General features: G+C 38.4%; 1 protein-coding gene across 1 annotated transcript in view; it reads left to right on the forward strand.

Moving 5' to 3' along the window:
• Positions 1-6,482: 6,482 nt before the first annotated feature.
• Positions 6,483-15,881, forward strand: part of LOC106070870 (choline transporter-like protein 1) — a 58,224-nt gene continuing 48,825 nt past the window's right edge. Inside the window, exons 1-2 of the mRNA XM_056029029.1 lie at positions 6,483-6,641; positions 14,873-15,274. Of these exons, the coding sequence (XP_055885004.1) occupies positions 15,230-15,274 (45 nt within the window). The 5' untranslated portion in view covers positions 6,483-6,641; positions 14,873-15,229. The remainder of the gene's footprint in view (positions 6,642-14,872; positions 15,275-15,881) is intronic.

The raw sequence follows: 15,881 nt of genomic DNA on the forward strand, positions 1-15,881 counted from the left end.
GGTCGAGCTTCGTTAAAGAGAAACAAAATTCATTGTAGTCCCTTTATCAGTGTCCACTGAGGAATTTTCTGTTGATGTCTGCAGCAGTACCGGCCTCTTACTGGCATCGAGAATCTTCTTAGGAATGTTATTGGCCTTGAAAGTATTATTATTATTATTATTTGTTTCATAAAAATTAGATATGAAATTTAAACACAAAGTTTGTAAAGAAAACAACCTTTCGATCTTGAACATTGTCCTTATTTGTTTTATCTCTACTCTGAAATACTAAATAGGCCAGTGCATAAACATAAGATACATTATCCGATACCGACTAAATAGAAACAAAAATAATCGCAAGAGACGATTCCCGGAAGTGCTTCGGGGGCGTGATTGCGCGCCATCTTACGTCTGCCGGCATGAAAAGATTTCTTTGCGGTATGTCTGTTCTCTCTCTCTCTCTCTCTCTGTCTCTCTCACTCTCTCCTTAACGTGTTTAAAGTCATTTATCTTACTCTCCAGACATTAGGACGAAGCCCTTATACGCCGTGTCACTGCTAACTGCTTTAATTGACAGCTTCAGATGGCACAGAAAAGAGAGCGGACATGTCAATGACAGCTTCAGATGTCGCACACATCCAAAAAAGAAAATGAAATGTCACAATAACAATGACGTTTAATTAAATGACACACATGACAAGTCTGAATGGCGTTGTGACATAGACATTTCGACAGTCCAAAAGCGCAATGAAATAAAGAGTGTGTGTGTGTGTCTGTGTGTTAGAGAGAGAGAGAGAGAGTGGGGGTTTAGCTCCTTTTGTTTCTTTAATTTCTTTAATTTTCCACCTCCTTTTACTAAAATTTAAACCCTTTTCGGAAAAACCCGATGACGTAATTGTCTAAAACTGCGTCATATATCTTTATTATTTTTATCTTCGCCTTGTCTTTATTGCTTAAGTCTGTACATTGTTTATATTTAGAAGTAGATGTTTTTCGGAGATATTAGTGGGTGGTTTGGGTTTCAGCTCAGTGGCGTAGCTAGGACGGAGGGAAAGGGGGGGGGTGTGTGTCCAAATTTGAAATGCCCCATGAGCCCCCTTTCAAGTGGGTGTCCGAATTTTTTTATTTTTTTTTACATTAAATATTATGCCATTATCTACAGTCATGATGTCGAATTTCAAAATGCAGGGGCCCCTAAAAAGCTAAGCCCCCCGAGCCCCCCAAATCCCTAGCTATGCCACTGGTCATAGTCGTTTTGTTTTAAATTATGGTTTAAGGTTAGAGTAGACCAAGAAGCAAAGATGGCAGGATGGACATGGACCCAGTTGCCAAGAAAAGAGTCTGATGTCAGAGTACAGTTGCGGCCCTAAGCTCCGCTGGGAGTAAAAAAAGACTAAGAAACTAGCGTTATGATTATCATTTGTATAGGCAAGGGAGATTATGTAAGAATTGTGACATTTTTTTAAAAAGTATTAGTTGGATCGAGACCAACCGTTCTAGTTGGCTCCACACTGACGTCGCAACCAGTGGGCAGCTTAGACCAATAGTTTATTGCCGCGTCACACGTGGTGACGTCAGACCTGTGACGTGGCAACGAGCTAGTGGTCTAAACTGCCCACACTTTGCATTCAGCGTTCTATAACGACTGGTCTCGGGTGGGATGCGTTAGCATATTGGTGATAGGCGGATTGCGTGTTGCTGTTTTGTTTTGTAATTTTTCTGTGTTTTTCTTTTTTTTTCAAATGCCCAAGAAAATTGAGTTTCATTAATCTCAAAGAAGGACTGCTAAGCTGTCAGAAACCTCTCTTCGCCTCTCTCTCTCTCTCTGTCTCGTCTCTTCTCTCTCTCTTTCTTTCTGCATCTCTCTCGTCTGTCTCTCTCTTTATTTTGCGGCAACATTTTCGCAGGTAAATAATACAATATTGTAACATGATTTCAAATTTTTAAAAATCTATGCCCTCAAGAATATGCCTAAATATTTGACAAGGCGTTTCCCATAATGCAGCTCTCGGTGCCGTCTGTAAAGTGAAACCTACTTTAAAATACACTTTAAACAGAATTTTTTTTATTTATTTAAACCCACGACACCTCTATCATTTTGACACCTTCCCCAAAGACCAATATGATAATTGACATATTAATAAAATCAAAATTAAACTGATGTATTGAAATAAGTCAATAACAAGTGTAGCCATGCAGACAGGGGACACAATCAATAGCACCTTATACAACTAAAATACACATTAAAGCAACGTCAACAGTCTCTCTTTCTTTCTTTCTCTCTTTCTTTTCTCTCTTTCTTTCTTTTCTCTCTCTCTTTCTTTTCTCTCTTTCTTTTCTCTCTCTCTTTCTTTTCTTTCTCTCTTTCTTTTCTCTCTTTCTTTCTTTTCTCTCTCTCTTTCTTTTCTCTCTTTCTTTTCTCTCTCTCTTTCTTTTCTCTCTCTCTTTCTTTTCTCTCTCTCTTTCTTTTCTCTCTTTCTTTCTTTTCTCTCTCTCTTTCTTTTCTCTCTTTCTTTCTCTCTCTCTTTCTCTCTCACTCTCTCTCATTTCTTTCTCTCTCTTTCTTTCTTTTCTCTCTTTCTTTCTCTCTCTCTTTCTCTCTCACTCTCTCTCATTTCTTTCTCTCTCTTTCTTTCTTTTCTCTCTCTCTTTCTTTTCTCTCTTTCTTTCTTTTCTCTCTCTCTTTCTTTTCTCTCTTTCTTTCTCTCTCTCTCTCTCACTCTCTCTCATTTCTTTCTCTCTCTCTCTTTCTTTTCTCTCTTTCTTTCTTTTCTCTCTCTCTTTCTTTTCTCTCTTTCTTTCTCTCTCTCTTTCTCTCTCACTCTCTCTCATTTCTTTCTCTCTCTTTCTTTCTTTTCTCTCTCTCTTTCTTTTCTCTCTTTCTTTTCTCTCTCTCTTTATCTCTCACTCTTTCTCTCTCATTTCTTTCTCATTTTCTCTCTTTCTCTGTCTCGCTCTATTTCTTTCTTTTTTTCCTCTCTTTGTTTGTCCCTCTTTCTTTCTTTTGCTTTTTCGTTCTTTCTCCTCTCTTTTTCTTTCTTTCATGTCCTAAACAAGAACAGCAAAAAGATTTAAATTAAATTAAAATTATTTGAATCCATTTATTATTCTATTATTTCATCCATCTCAGTGGCACTATAGCCCATGGAGGAGACCCGGCCTGCTTCAGCACATCTCTCCATCCTGATCTAGCCTGCTCGTTACGGCTTCAAGCCCGGACTACATCTGCCTTCATTTAATACCCGTCCTGCGCCCTCCCTTCCGCCACTGGCAAATACCAGTTCACATGTCAGACCTCCAAAATCGACCTGTCAAAACACGTGTACAACATCCATCCACACAAAAGACAGGACACACAAGTCACAAGTCAATATACAAGATGGCGAGATCACACGTCCCCTAAAATTAAACTCAACGGAACCAGGGCGGCAAATAATTTTAAAAAATTGCAATTTGATAAAAGCGTTTAGAGGCTAAATAAATAAAATAAAAAAAAAACGCGAGCAAATGACGTCATATTTAATGCCATACAATCAATAAATCTCTTCTTCCTTATTTTTGTACTCTCTAGCTCTAACAGTTTTTAAAAAAAGTCGAAACAAAAACGACACATCAAACAGACCCAACAAAATATTTGTCTTCGAGAGTAATTTGTTTCAATACGGGAAAGTAATCGGCTGTAAAAATGTGGTTCTAATTGCTACATTAAGAAACATCAATTGGTTAAAATCGTTCGTTCTATCTAGTCTATTAGTTACAAACGATTTGTCGGAAGGATATTTAAAGCAATTACATTTATGGCCTTGAATTTCACAAATCTGGGATAACCTTGGTAATTGTAATAATAACCAAAGAATGATTGCGAATGTTTAAATCTACTCAGAGTATATTAAATTCTAGATTGGTGATATAAACCCGACATGTCCGAGTATGTGTGTCTGCACTACATTAGTAAACTGGGTCTAGTCATATAGTATAGAAGATTCTTGTTTAGAAATAGGTCTATAAGATCCAGACTACGAAAACGGTGCGCAAAATGTTCCTGGACATCTATTTCATTAACTCTTTAATGAACACACGTGAATCCTGGTCTTCTAATTGTAGAACAAGAAAGGAAGATACCAGCCATGGGATGGAGATGTTAAACATGGATTCTAGGTATCACAAACACAGACCTTAATACAAACGTGGACATTCGAAACAGACTCACATCATCGACTGGGCCCCCATGATGACCACTGTGAAGCCATGCAGGTTAAGACTACGGCGATATAGTAAGATCTACAAGGGCTGTCATTGCAAAGACTTTTCTGCAGATAATAGTAGCAATAGTAGTGGTGAGAGTCAGAAAGAAAGAATTGATGGGAAGAACAAGGCAGGGAAGGGGCGTGGCTGTCAATGGAAGAGAGACTCTAATCCTGGCAAAACAGACATGGAGAGAGAGACATATACTTATACAATATGCATATAAATACATAAAACACTTAACCATAACTTACAAATAGAAAAACAAAACTTAATAAAATACTCAGAATGACAGAGTCACATTTCTTATTCCGTACGCTAGAACTAATTCTTACAAATGCTCCTTCTTCCCTAGTGCCGTTAGAGAATGGAATGGGTTGCCTGAAAAAGCCAGGAAAACCAAGGCATAGGCAGAGTTTAAGTCATTGATTAACATGCAAGACTAGATTGACACATGAAATGCGAAGGACGTAAATATCTTCTTGAAGTAACGTCTATTGACCTAATATATAAGATAAGATAAGATAAGACGGTCCATAGATCCACGGTCCAACACACTAAGAGACAAGGGAAGATGAAAGTGATGATTTTATGATTGAGTTTTGATTAATGAATAGTACCCTAAATGAAAACCTGGGAAAGATATAATGGTACTCGATGATAGCCCTGTTCAAACGTGTGCAATTAAAAAAAAAAAAAAATCCAGCGGGTCAGCACCCTGGGGCTGAACTCAGGTCGACCCACTGACCCTTCCAGACTCTAATCATCCCACTATTGTCTCTGACAGTAGCCATTAAACAAGGGAGATCAATAGTGAACAACACTATGGGTGATACCTATAATATAGTCTGATTAGAGCAGTAATGGAGGGTGATCATTTTCTGACCATTTATAATAGTCTAGGATATGAATTACAATTTTTTTTAAATATCAAGTCTGGATCTATCAGGACAGTTGACCCTTTGAGATTTGAGAACTGGGGAGGGGGGTTGCATCGGGAGTAACGTTCAGTGGGTCAAGGATGAATGAAAGTGATGTGTGGTCAGCACAACGACTACTCTCATTAAAATGTCAGGTACACTTTTGGCAGAGAATGTCTTTCGACGGCTGATAAATTATAATTAATTTTAAATGTTAATTTTCCCGAAGGAATTTTTTTTTTCAAATGTACTTTTATACAACCTCGATTTAAAAAGAGAAATCTCGGTACCTCTACTAAAATTTGAACCCTTGATCCTTGCATTAGTGTCAAGATACGGTACTCGACGTTTTGTCGCGGGCAGTTTAGTCGCGGATTTTTTGTCATGTGCTGTTTTAGCGCAGAAAGTTCTGATAATTTTTTGAAAAAAGTCCTTCCATTGCCTACGACTTTCACAATACTATATTATTTTGTAGACACCATAAATTGAATAAACACTTTTTTTTAGTTAACAAACCATTGCATAGATTTTTTTTCTATTAAAATTTTATTTTGTCTTTCGACAATATTAACCTCCCACACATACACGCACACACACAGCATTATGACGTTAAGTGACATGATAATAATTACACAACAAACATTAATCCGAAATGCAATGGGCAAATATAACTTTTGTTCTACACATGCAAATAACCACTGCGCCCGTGTTGAACCAGTGTACTCTCTGCTATGTACATATTCACTCATCATTCAGATTTTTAATAAAACAGAATATTGTGGCCTTGTGGAAGCTTACTTGTGACGAAAGATATTTTAGAAGGCATATCCCATGGATGATATGAAAGTTATCCAGGTAACTCTTGGACTTACTGTCAAAACAAAATTTATTTCTTTTGGTCAAACCTCAGATTTTTTTTTTGTGTTAGTTTAATAAAATATCAATCATTTTGCTGCTTTTGTCAAATCTGCCTATTGTTTCCCCTGATTTACTCTTAGTGTATTTAGAGACTACACCCAAGGGAGAGAATCGCGCCATCATTCGAAACGTTAAGTTTTTTTTTTTCATTTACACCCAGACTTCACGGCTGAAAACAGATGAAGTTCAAACTGTCAGATTCCCTCTAACAACAACAGGCACAATCTGTGCGCGTGTGTGTGTGCGCGCGCGCGTGTCTCTCTCACCGATGCTGTGAATGATGTATAGGGAGGATGATGGGGCGAAGGTGGAGCGCGAAGGAGAGAGGTGGTGAGCACGTCGCTGAGAACCCAGCCCCGCGCGAGTTCGTGAGAGAATCGTGACGACACCACGGCGGGTGCGGGGCTGCCTTGTGGAACCTTTTTGGCTTTATAGATAATACGCCTGACTGTCGGGGCCAGGAGTATTAGTCCTGTGTGTGTTTCCCCTCCTGATAAGACGTCATTCTACCGTTCTCTCTGGAGGATTCTTTCTGCTCATCTTCCTGGAGTTTGGAGGTGTACGCTTTCATATCATCTGGTAGGTAAATGGATGTATATCTTATCGTTACGTTTATACAAGCCTTGATTTGTCTAGATACTGTGTAAATAAACAGCTGCCACGGCTCCTCTTGCTAGAATTAACTCTTTGACTTGTGATAATCTGTTTGCTTAGAAGGAAAACAAAAAACAAATGGACTTATTTTATTTCAAATGGTAGTCGAAGAGTTAAATGAAGATAACTTAGGCGAGTTTAAGATATATCGCGTTAACCCATAACTTTCTAATGTGTGTATCTTACGCATCGCGTTGAAACAATTAAAGTTATTAGAGGTGAGGAGTTTAGGCAGGATAGAGTTAAGTACATACCGACTGAAAGAGATGATGGCTGGAATCGGGAGAAATGCCTCGTAAGTCGGAAAATAAAGTCGTCTTGACCAGTCTTGACCTAAGATTATGACATGACCAGTTCACACCCACATCTCCACAGCTATTTTCCCCCTCCCCTCCTGTTAGGATCGTTGAAGTAGAACTTGATCCTCCTCTTAGACACGAGAGTTCTAACTTCATTTTCCCTCAACATGAGACATGCCACTCACACTTGGCCACATCAGTCACGCAGACACGGCTCACGCGGTGACATTGGACATCATTAAATTGGCCTCACGAACGACCAATCTACAATGGATAAAGACCGATCTGATTTTGTCCATTAATAACACAACTTAAACATGTACTGGCCGTACTTGTCTTTGTATAAATAGTACTATACAAGTCTAGTTACTACGATGTTACATATTTTTACACATTCTTCTTAATTAGCCTAGTTACGACTATGTTTCATATTTGACTTTTTTTAAAAATTCCCTGTTTGAATCGAAATGGTACATCGGCACATGTAAATAGTTTCTGAACTCAACCTACATAGTAATAAAATGATATTGACTTCGAGTTTGTATATTTTAAAAAAAAGTGACAGTATGTTCCCTGGCTACACAGACTCACGTGTGACCTACACCATTGGTAACCTAGGGTGTATTTAGATCCTGGCTACACAGACTCACGTGTGACCTACACCATTGGTAACCTAGGGTGTATTTAGATCCTGGCTACACAGACTCACGTGTGACCTACACCATTGGTAACCTAGGGTGTATTTAGATCTAAGTTCTCTTTTCGCGGCCTGCGAATGTCCTCGGTGGTAGCTCTTTTTTTTGAGTCTACAATGTAGATTAATTACAAAATTAAAACAATTAACTTGAGTGTCATGATACTAACACAATGACCAACTGACTTTACTTCTCAAACGGATAGAGTTGGGTAGAGCTCTACATCATCTGCCACTATAGATCAAAAGGTCTGAAAGAGGTGCCGAGATAGATCTACATAGTAATGGAAACTTTTCTGAATTATTCGTAGATCTGGATCTATATAATAATGATCTTGAAATAAACGAAAGTTTCATAAGCATACTAAAACATATAGTAGAACTATGTTAGTGCCATGAATGGAAATGTGTTAAGAAGTTTTATATTAGTGTCGTGTTTAGTACGCCTGTGGTCTATAGAAATATTTGCAATGAGTTTTTTCAACGTTGCTTTTGAAAATTTAATTAGAAATAAGAAAACCAAATGTAAAACTTACTTCTGAAGAACTATTAAGTTGAATGTTATGTACTCGTGCCTGGCCGTGTGCCATGAGCTCATGCCTGGCCATGTATTATGTATTCATGCTTGGTTGTGGTGTATGCACGATTTGGAGTGTCATTTGGACTTCTTGACGGTCCCAGGTTCATATCCTGCCCGCTGCCACCCCCCGACATCTTGCGGGAGGTTTGGACTAGGAAGTGAATTATCTTCAACTCTGAAGAAACATCCGGAACATGTCAACTATTAAACAAACAATCCGATGCATGAAAATACAATAATATTAAAATATTCAACAATACTTCGCCACCCCACAGTGAGACTGGGGGCGCAGTGGCTAAGTGGTTAAGCGCTTGGCTTCCAAACCTGAGGTCATGAGTTCGAATCTTTGTGAAAACTGGGATTTTGAATTTCGGGCACCCCTGATTCCATCCAACTCTAATGGGTACCTGACTTTAATTTGGGAAAGTAAAGTCGGTTGTTCGTTGTACTGGCTACATGACACCATACTCATTTACCGTTGGCCAAAGAAACAGATGAACTTATCATAATCTACCCTATAAATCGCAATGTTTTGAAAGGAAACTTTTACTTTAATGTAGCCATAGCAACGTATTCTTTTACAATAAATAATTTTAAAAAAAAACAGCTTCTGAAAAAATATCTCATAAACGTTAAAAGTAAATAATTATACAAAACACTCAACACATTGCTATATTTGTTTTTTCAATGTTTGTTCTACTTATATTGATTCCAACTATAATGAAAGGTAAATAGATCTGTTTAGTGTGTGCTTTTCATAAACAGCTTCTTCGTGTTTGTATTTGTGAAAACTAAATAGAATTTTGAAACAAGCCCAAAGGGAAATGATGTATGCCCTGTTACTTGAGCAAACATACTTTTTTTTTAACTGTTTGTATCCTATGTCTTCATTAACCCTTTCCGGTCTGAGCCAAGCACGTGTTTCGGTAAATATTTATAGAGTTCGTATTTTTTTAATTGTCTGGCGTGAAATGGTGCTCTTAAGTATCGGGTATTCCCGCAGAGCACTTGAAACTGGTCCCGATTCAAGAATTAGAGTCTTATTTGTTGTATAAATAAGTTTGTTTGCGAAAGAGAGGAGGGGTGTTGTCATGGAGACGTCTTTGTTAACTCCTGAATATTTATATAACAGTTGTTGTTCTTTTTCCGTAGACATGCTTTGAAAAGAATAACATTTAACTAAAAAATGTAAAAGCTTTTAAAAATTTGCATACTAAATATGAACAAAGGAAGGCAATGAGATTATATATATATATTGGTACTCTAATATGTTATTACTCAATTAATTCATTCTATCATTTAAGGTCTACGAAAGACGATAGAGGAAGCTACAAAACTACTGTTTACCTCTATTAACTCCAAAAAGGTACTTGAAAATATAATAGCAAAAGTAGGTCTTCTGGTATTAAAATAAAAATATAAAAGGTCAATCTTCTAGTGAGTGTTCAGGTCACTGAGCTCTCCCCCCCCCCCCCACCTCCAAGTTTAATAAACCTATTTCTCCAACCTGTAAATTAAAACCTCATTTAAAAACTCAGAGCTCCTAATCCCAAGTGTGTAATCCTAGAAGTACAACGCTATCTATCAGATTTATCTCGACTTTAGAATCAAAGAAAATGAAACCTGAGTCAGGCCCTACAATTCTTATTTTCTTTTCGTCACAAAATATTGCATTATGTTTTTAAATATGCAGACTCGACGTTAAGTTACGAAGTCAGGGTGGGGGGATAATGAGAATAAACAAACGAGAGGCCACTTGTCTCGCCAGGTATTTGATTTTCTCTCTTTGAAACTTAAGTCCCTGGTCAAGTCTGGTGAGAATCTGAAGAAAAAAACAACACAGTAAACAGAGTGCCAGATGTGGATGTTGATACAGACAGACAGACAGACAGATAGATAGATAGATAGATAGATAGATAGATAGATAGATAGATAGATAGATAGATAGATAGATAGATAGATAGATAGATAGATAGATAGATAGATAAATAAATAGATAGATAGATAGATAGATAGATAGATAGATAGATAGATAGATAGATAGATAGATAGATAGATAGATAGATAGATAGATAGATAGATAGATAGGCTCCTAACAGCTACTACAACGACAACAATTCATACTACACATCTTTCTGGCACTCCAGCTTGTTATACCTTTTCACCCGTTCACTCCCATATCTATCACCTCACGCTGTGATTGACTTACTCGGGGTCACATTAGAAAGTAGTCAGCCACAGAATCCCAAATTCAAAATCCTAGTCCTCACCGAGATTCTAATCTGAGAGCTCTCGGTTCAAAGCCCTAGTGCTTTACTACACAACCTTCACGCCCCCCCCCCCAATAAAATTGGGGGATGTTAATTATGATAAAGACTGTTAATTGATTCTCTTCAAATCTGACTACATCAATAGCATTCGACAATCTTGATTGACATTACTCAATCATTATCTGACTACATTATAGCATTCGACAATCTTGATTGACATTACTGAATCATTATCTGACTACTTTATAGCATTCGACAATCTTGATTGACATTACTCAATTATTATCTGACTACATTATATTATACGACAATCTTGATTGACATTACTCAATCATTATTAATTATTACTTTTCATCAAATCAGCCCATCAATAAGATTGTCATTTTTTACTTCCGGTTTTTAAAGTTTCAATTCATCTCTAAATTTTAAAATCTCGGAGCATTTTTTTCCCCCTTAAAATCAGAATGTCTATTTCCTGCTGTCAATGATGTCATGAGAAAAAAAAATTATATTTCCTTTATTTTTTTCCCCATTTCTAGGACTACGGCCATCCCTGGGCTGTTTTGACCTTTTTTTTTCTCTCTCTCTCTCCATTTTTTTTTACCCTAGCCGTCATATCGATTTCAGCCTGTAGTTAGAGAGATATGCAGGACAGTGACAATATTGTTTCGGTCAACTGTTTTCCCAGAATTCCCGGCAACGGAGAACAATAAACATTGGACTTTGGAGGTTCTGGACACAAAAGGGAGAGAATGCGTTAGTTGAAAGAATTGTCCGCCCCTTGATTAGACCAGCTCTACACAGGGAAGGTGTTTTCATCAATAAGAGAGTTCTGCAGTGTTGGGTTTCTGGAATGAAGGTGGGGGGTGGGGGGGGGGTGTGATGGAAGATTAGATCACGAGAACTTTTAAACGGACAGGAAAATTGTGTTAATTAATCATTAGCAGTGCCACGTGGTTTGTTTTGTTTTTATAATTCGCGCGTCCGTGTTTTTAATTTACTGTGGGTCCTAGGTCGGGGCAGGGCCATTGGTGGAAGTTGGACGAATGAAAGTGTGCAATAATAAAAGTAGATGACATAACGATAAATAGATGGTTGAATAGATTTTAAAGTAAGATTGGCCGAAAGACTAACAGACAGCCAGACAGACAGATATATATATTGACGAGATAAGATAGATAGATAGATAGATAGATAGATAGATAGATAGATAGATAGATAGATAGATAGATAGATAGATAGATAGATAGATAGATAGATAGATAGATAGATAGACGGACGGACGGACAGACGGACGGACGGACGGTTGGACAGACGGACAGTCTGACGACAGATAGAGGGATGGATGAATAGATAGATGAATAGATAGATAGATAGATAGATAGATAGATAGATAGATAGATAGATAGATAGATAGATAGATAGATAGATAGATAGACAGACAGACACAGACAGACAGACTGACAGATAGATAGAAATATTGATGTCCCCGCAGACGTCAACACCTCGTCGTGACTTGCGCACACGTCTTTCTATTCTTACTCCCGTCAAAGATTTTTTCCTATTGACTCAGAGCCGACTCCCAAGACTCTACATTCCCTCAACCCCAGAACTCACTTAGAGCTGCAACTCTGCTAGAAACGTCGAAGAGAAACGTTCAATACCGCGCGCGTCCGTCCCCCAGCCCCCTCTCGTCCCCCCCCCTGCCAACTTCTTAAAGAAACATGTCAGCTTCTGCTGCTAGAGTCCTGTTAGATCCAATACATCTCTCTTATTAAGTCTATTTTTGCAAACAATTGAACGCAAACTGTTTTCGCTTGCAGTCGTGACGCTCTGCGAACGATCGAGCTTATTTTTAGCTGCTTTCGACAGATATAGTAACGCATGCATGTATTTTTAACGACATTTAACTCTGGCCTTGGTGTAAAATATATGTAGCGTGATTTGGCTCATCAATAAGTACGCACGTTGTCTTTGATACGCAGTTTGACGTGAACTAATACTTTAGGGCTCGGTACTCCTCTAGTAAAGCTTCACCTCGAGTCCGGAGATGAACGAGGTGTGCAGTATGTCACATTGTAAAACATTGCATTTCCTCCAGTGCTGGCGAATACCTCACTTTACACTTCTCTAAGACGTTAGTTACGACCATCTTCTGTTTTCTAACTCATTGGTTGTTCACACTAAACGAGGGGGGAAAACAAAATTCCTACTATATGAAACTGGTGACTGTTTCCAAAAAGTGAATATTTTACTCTTAATAACTGGTGAATGATAGATTTAATGTCGTCTGTTTCAAGATACAGGTGGCTTACTTTTAAGCGTGTTAATGATGCAGCCTTGACCCTGTTGTCACGATGCAACAGAGCGGGAAATTTTCCATGGAGTACTTTCTCTTCCAATGTGCTAATCTCATGACCTGCGTCACCTAAACCATTATTATTATTATGTTAGAAACGAATGAGTATTGACTGCCAGGGTCGAGTTTCGTTAAAGAGAAACAAAATTCATTGTAGTCCCTTGATCAGTCTGCAGCAGTACCGCCCTCTAACAGGCAACGAGAATCTTTTTAGGAATGTTAGCTTTTGATAAATTCCTGGAAGAGTTTTTGCCTATAACCTGGAAGAAGTTTATCATCACATTTATTGATACTGGGGAACGATTTGATAATGTCTATATTCATTTCTCTCGTCCATTTGATCCTTTTGGTTCCTCTTGTGCTACCACCAACAGCACCTCTCAGTTGTGTGGGGTGCGAGTCCGGGAGTTTGACCAATCTGGCCAACGAGCTAGTAATTCTTTTCCCAACCATATGCAATAACTGTCACATTTCTAGGAAACTTGTTGGAGCCGTCTTACAGATTTGTGTTTACTTTGATTTTAGGCAATTTAGCCCACCCAACCAAGAATTTTGGTTTTAGTTTCCAGGAATGTGCGAGTTGAGTAGAGGTATTGTAAAAAAAATAAATTCAGCGCGTTTAGTTGGGAGTTTGTTATATCAGAAAGTTTAAACTAACATTTATCTTTGCAAATATATTGCGTTCATTTTTTTACAAAATTGGGAGAGATGATGATTCTTTCAGTCATTTTTATCAAGAACTTGATTCTGAGCAGGCGTTTGTTTTTAGCTCACGGTTGTTACCGCCCCTTAATGGTTTCCATTAGAGAAAGCCAAAGGTTAAAGGTCGTGGTGTCATCGTCGCTACAAATGCGTCTGTAGGCACATCTTATCTCTCTCGTCATCAGTGGCGCCCTCTATCAACTCACTCTACCATTATCTCCCTACTCTTCAAACACACACACACATCTCTGCTCATCAGAATACTTCCGGTCGACAAGATAATTAACCTTATTTAGATCTATGCATGCGGCATAACTCACGTGGTGATTGGAGAAGGGGTGGGGCATGAATGGATGTGGGGGGCGTAGGTGGGGGGTGTTGTTTCGGGTCATCATTTTCAAGCCAGACACGTTAGGTATAATTGCCAGGTGATCAATACACCATTGACCAGTAAATCAAGCGATCTCAGGAGTGTGTCGATTGTGAGTAGAGGTCAAGGACCAGCCCATCTCAAACTGCCCAGTACAGACAATGTAAAAGTTGCAACTTTTTGTACAAAGTCTGTCTGTCTGGGTGGATTGTCTTACCCCGACTTCCCATTCTCGGATCAAGTTGAAATTTCTCACTATTATTCGTATTCGAAGGCAACAGATGAGCGTAGGCCTAAATCGTAGATTTTAAAGGAAATCTTTAGTTTGGGCGAAACCGTATGTAAAATAGTCCTAAAAAAATGACCAGTCTTTATGGTATTAATGTCAAATAGATCCAAGAGAAATCGATCAGCTTGAGCATGCTCCATTCACGTTATGGATATCTGATAAATCGACCATGTAAGACAATATGTTTGTTAAGCCGTAGATTCAAGAGAAGCGGGTCTGTTCTGGCAATTACTATGTCATAAACTAAGAAGAAGTCTGGGCAATGTTCTAACAGCATGGGCCAACATTTATTTCAGTGAGTGCAATTTGGATCACAGAGTCCTAAAAATCTGGCTTCCTTTAAAGCCTACTTTTAATTTTTCATATGCCCGAGGACCTATTTATTTTTAAGAGCCAAGATGACATAGGACCATGTCGTAGTAGGGTTCAAATCTGCCATGCACTCTGTGCCTGGTCATAGATTGATCTCTTGCTAAAAAATACATAGACATTTTCTGATTAATTTAAAAACAACTTTATAGTGTAGACAAAAAAAAAAGTTAATTTAAAAAAAAAATCTAAACTTTAATTCTTTGTATCTTTTTTTTTTCCAGACGACAAAAACACAGTTCGTTTGACTGAACAGCCAACAGCTCTTACAGCTTCCTGATTGAACAGCATTGAATACATTTATTGCTGTCCTGCTGTTGTTGCATAAATAATTCTCAAGTCTGTATCAACACGATCCAGAGAAGACACTCTACTGAATCACATACAGCTCAAGAGACTAAATAGTTACCTGTTAAGATTAAAACTAAACTGAGATTAAAATGGACTCAGATTAACATAGTTGGCAACACATCTCTCTCTTTTTTTGTTCTTGTTTATAATTCTTTTTTGAACGAGAGACTTAAACCAACCTTAAACAAAAAATTGCCAACTAAAAGTTTCAGTTCTCCTTTAGTTGTTGGATGAAACTCTCACTCGCCATGACGGGCTGCTGTTATCCCATTAAGGTGAGTTTTTGTGTGTGTCCAAATAAACGTTCTGCTTCCGTCTTTAAGGCAGCGTCTTAAAGCCAGATCACAGCCCCTGCCTTCTCCCCCTCTAAGCCTCCACACAGACGAATGTTTTCATTGGGCAAATGGCTTCTCCGGGATGGAACTTACCAGTAAAATCAATTCCAGAATTTGTAACCTTAAGTTTTGTTTTTTTGTCTCCCCTTCTTTCTTTCGTTTAAATAGAGAAGTGAAGAAAAAAAATATTCTCAGGCTAGAGGAGGGTTGGGGGTGGGGGGTGGGGGTGGAGGATAGACGCGGAATGATAAGGGGGAGGAAACCCAAGGGAGGAAAACAAGGGGAGTTCATGTCAGTATTGAGATTGTCACAATAAAGGGCAACCACTGTGTGTGTCAGCAAGTTGGAAGTAAGTAGGGCGGGAGGGGGGGGGGTTGTGAAGAGGGTGCCTCAAACACTGGGGAAAAAAAAATGTTTCAACACCGGTCCCGTTAATGTCCCTTGGCCTGATGAGCTCAGGTCAGCAAGACAATCACCGTCCAATAAATATTGACACCTAACTAGCCAGGCTGTCAGCTAGGCCATCGATCTATTGGTCCGTGCTACA

Source organism: Biomphalaria glabrata, chromosome 5 (assembly GCF_947242115.1).
Source record: "Biomphalaria glabrata chromosome 5, xgBioGlab47.1, whole genome shotgun sequence".
Lineage (NCBI taxonomy): Eukaryota > Metazoa > Mollusca > Gastropoda > Planorbidae > Biomphalaria > Biomphalaria glabrata.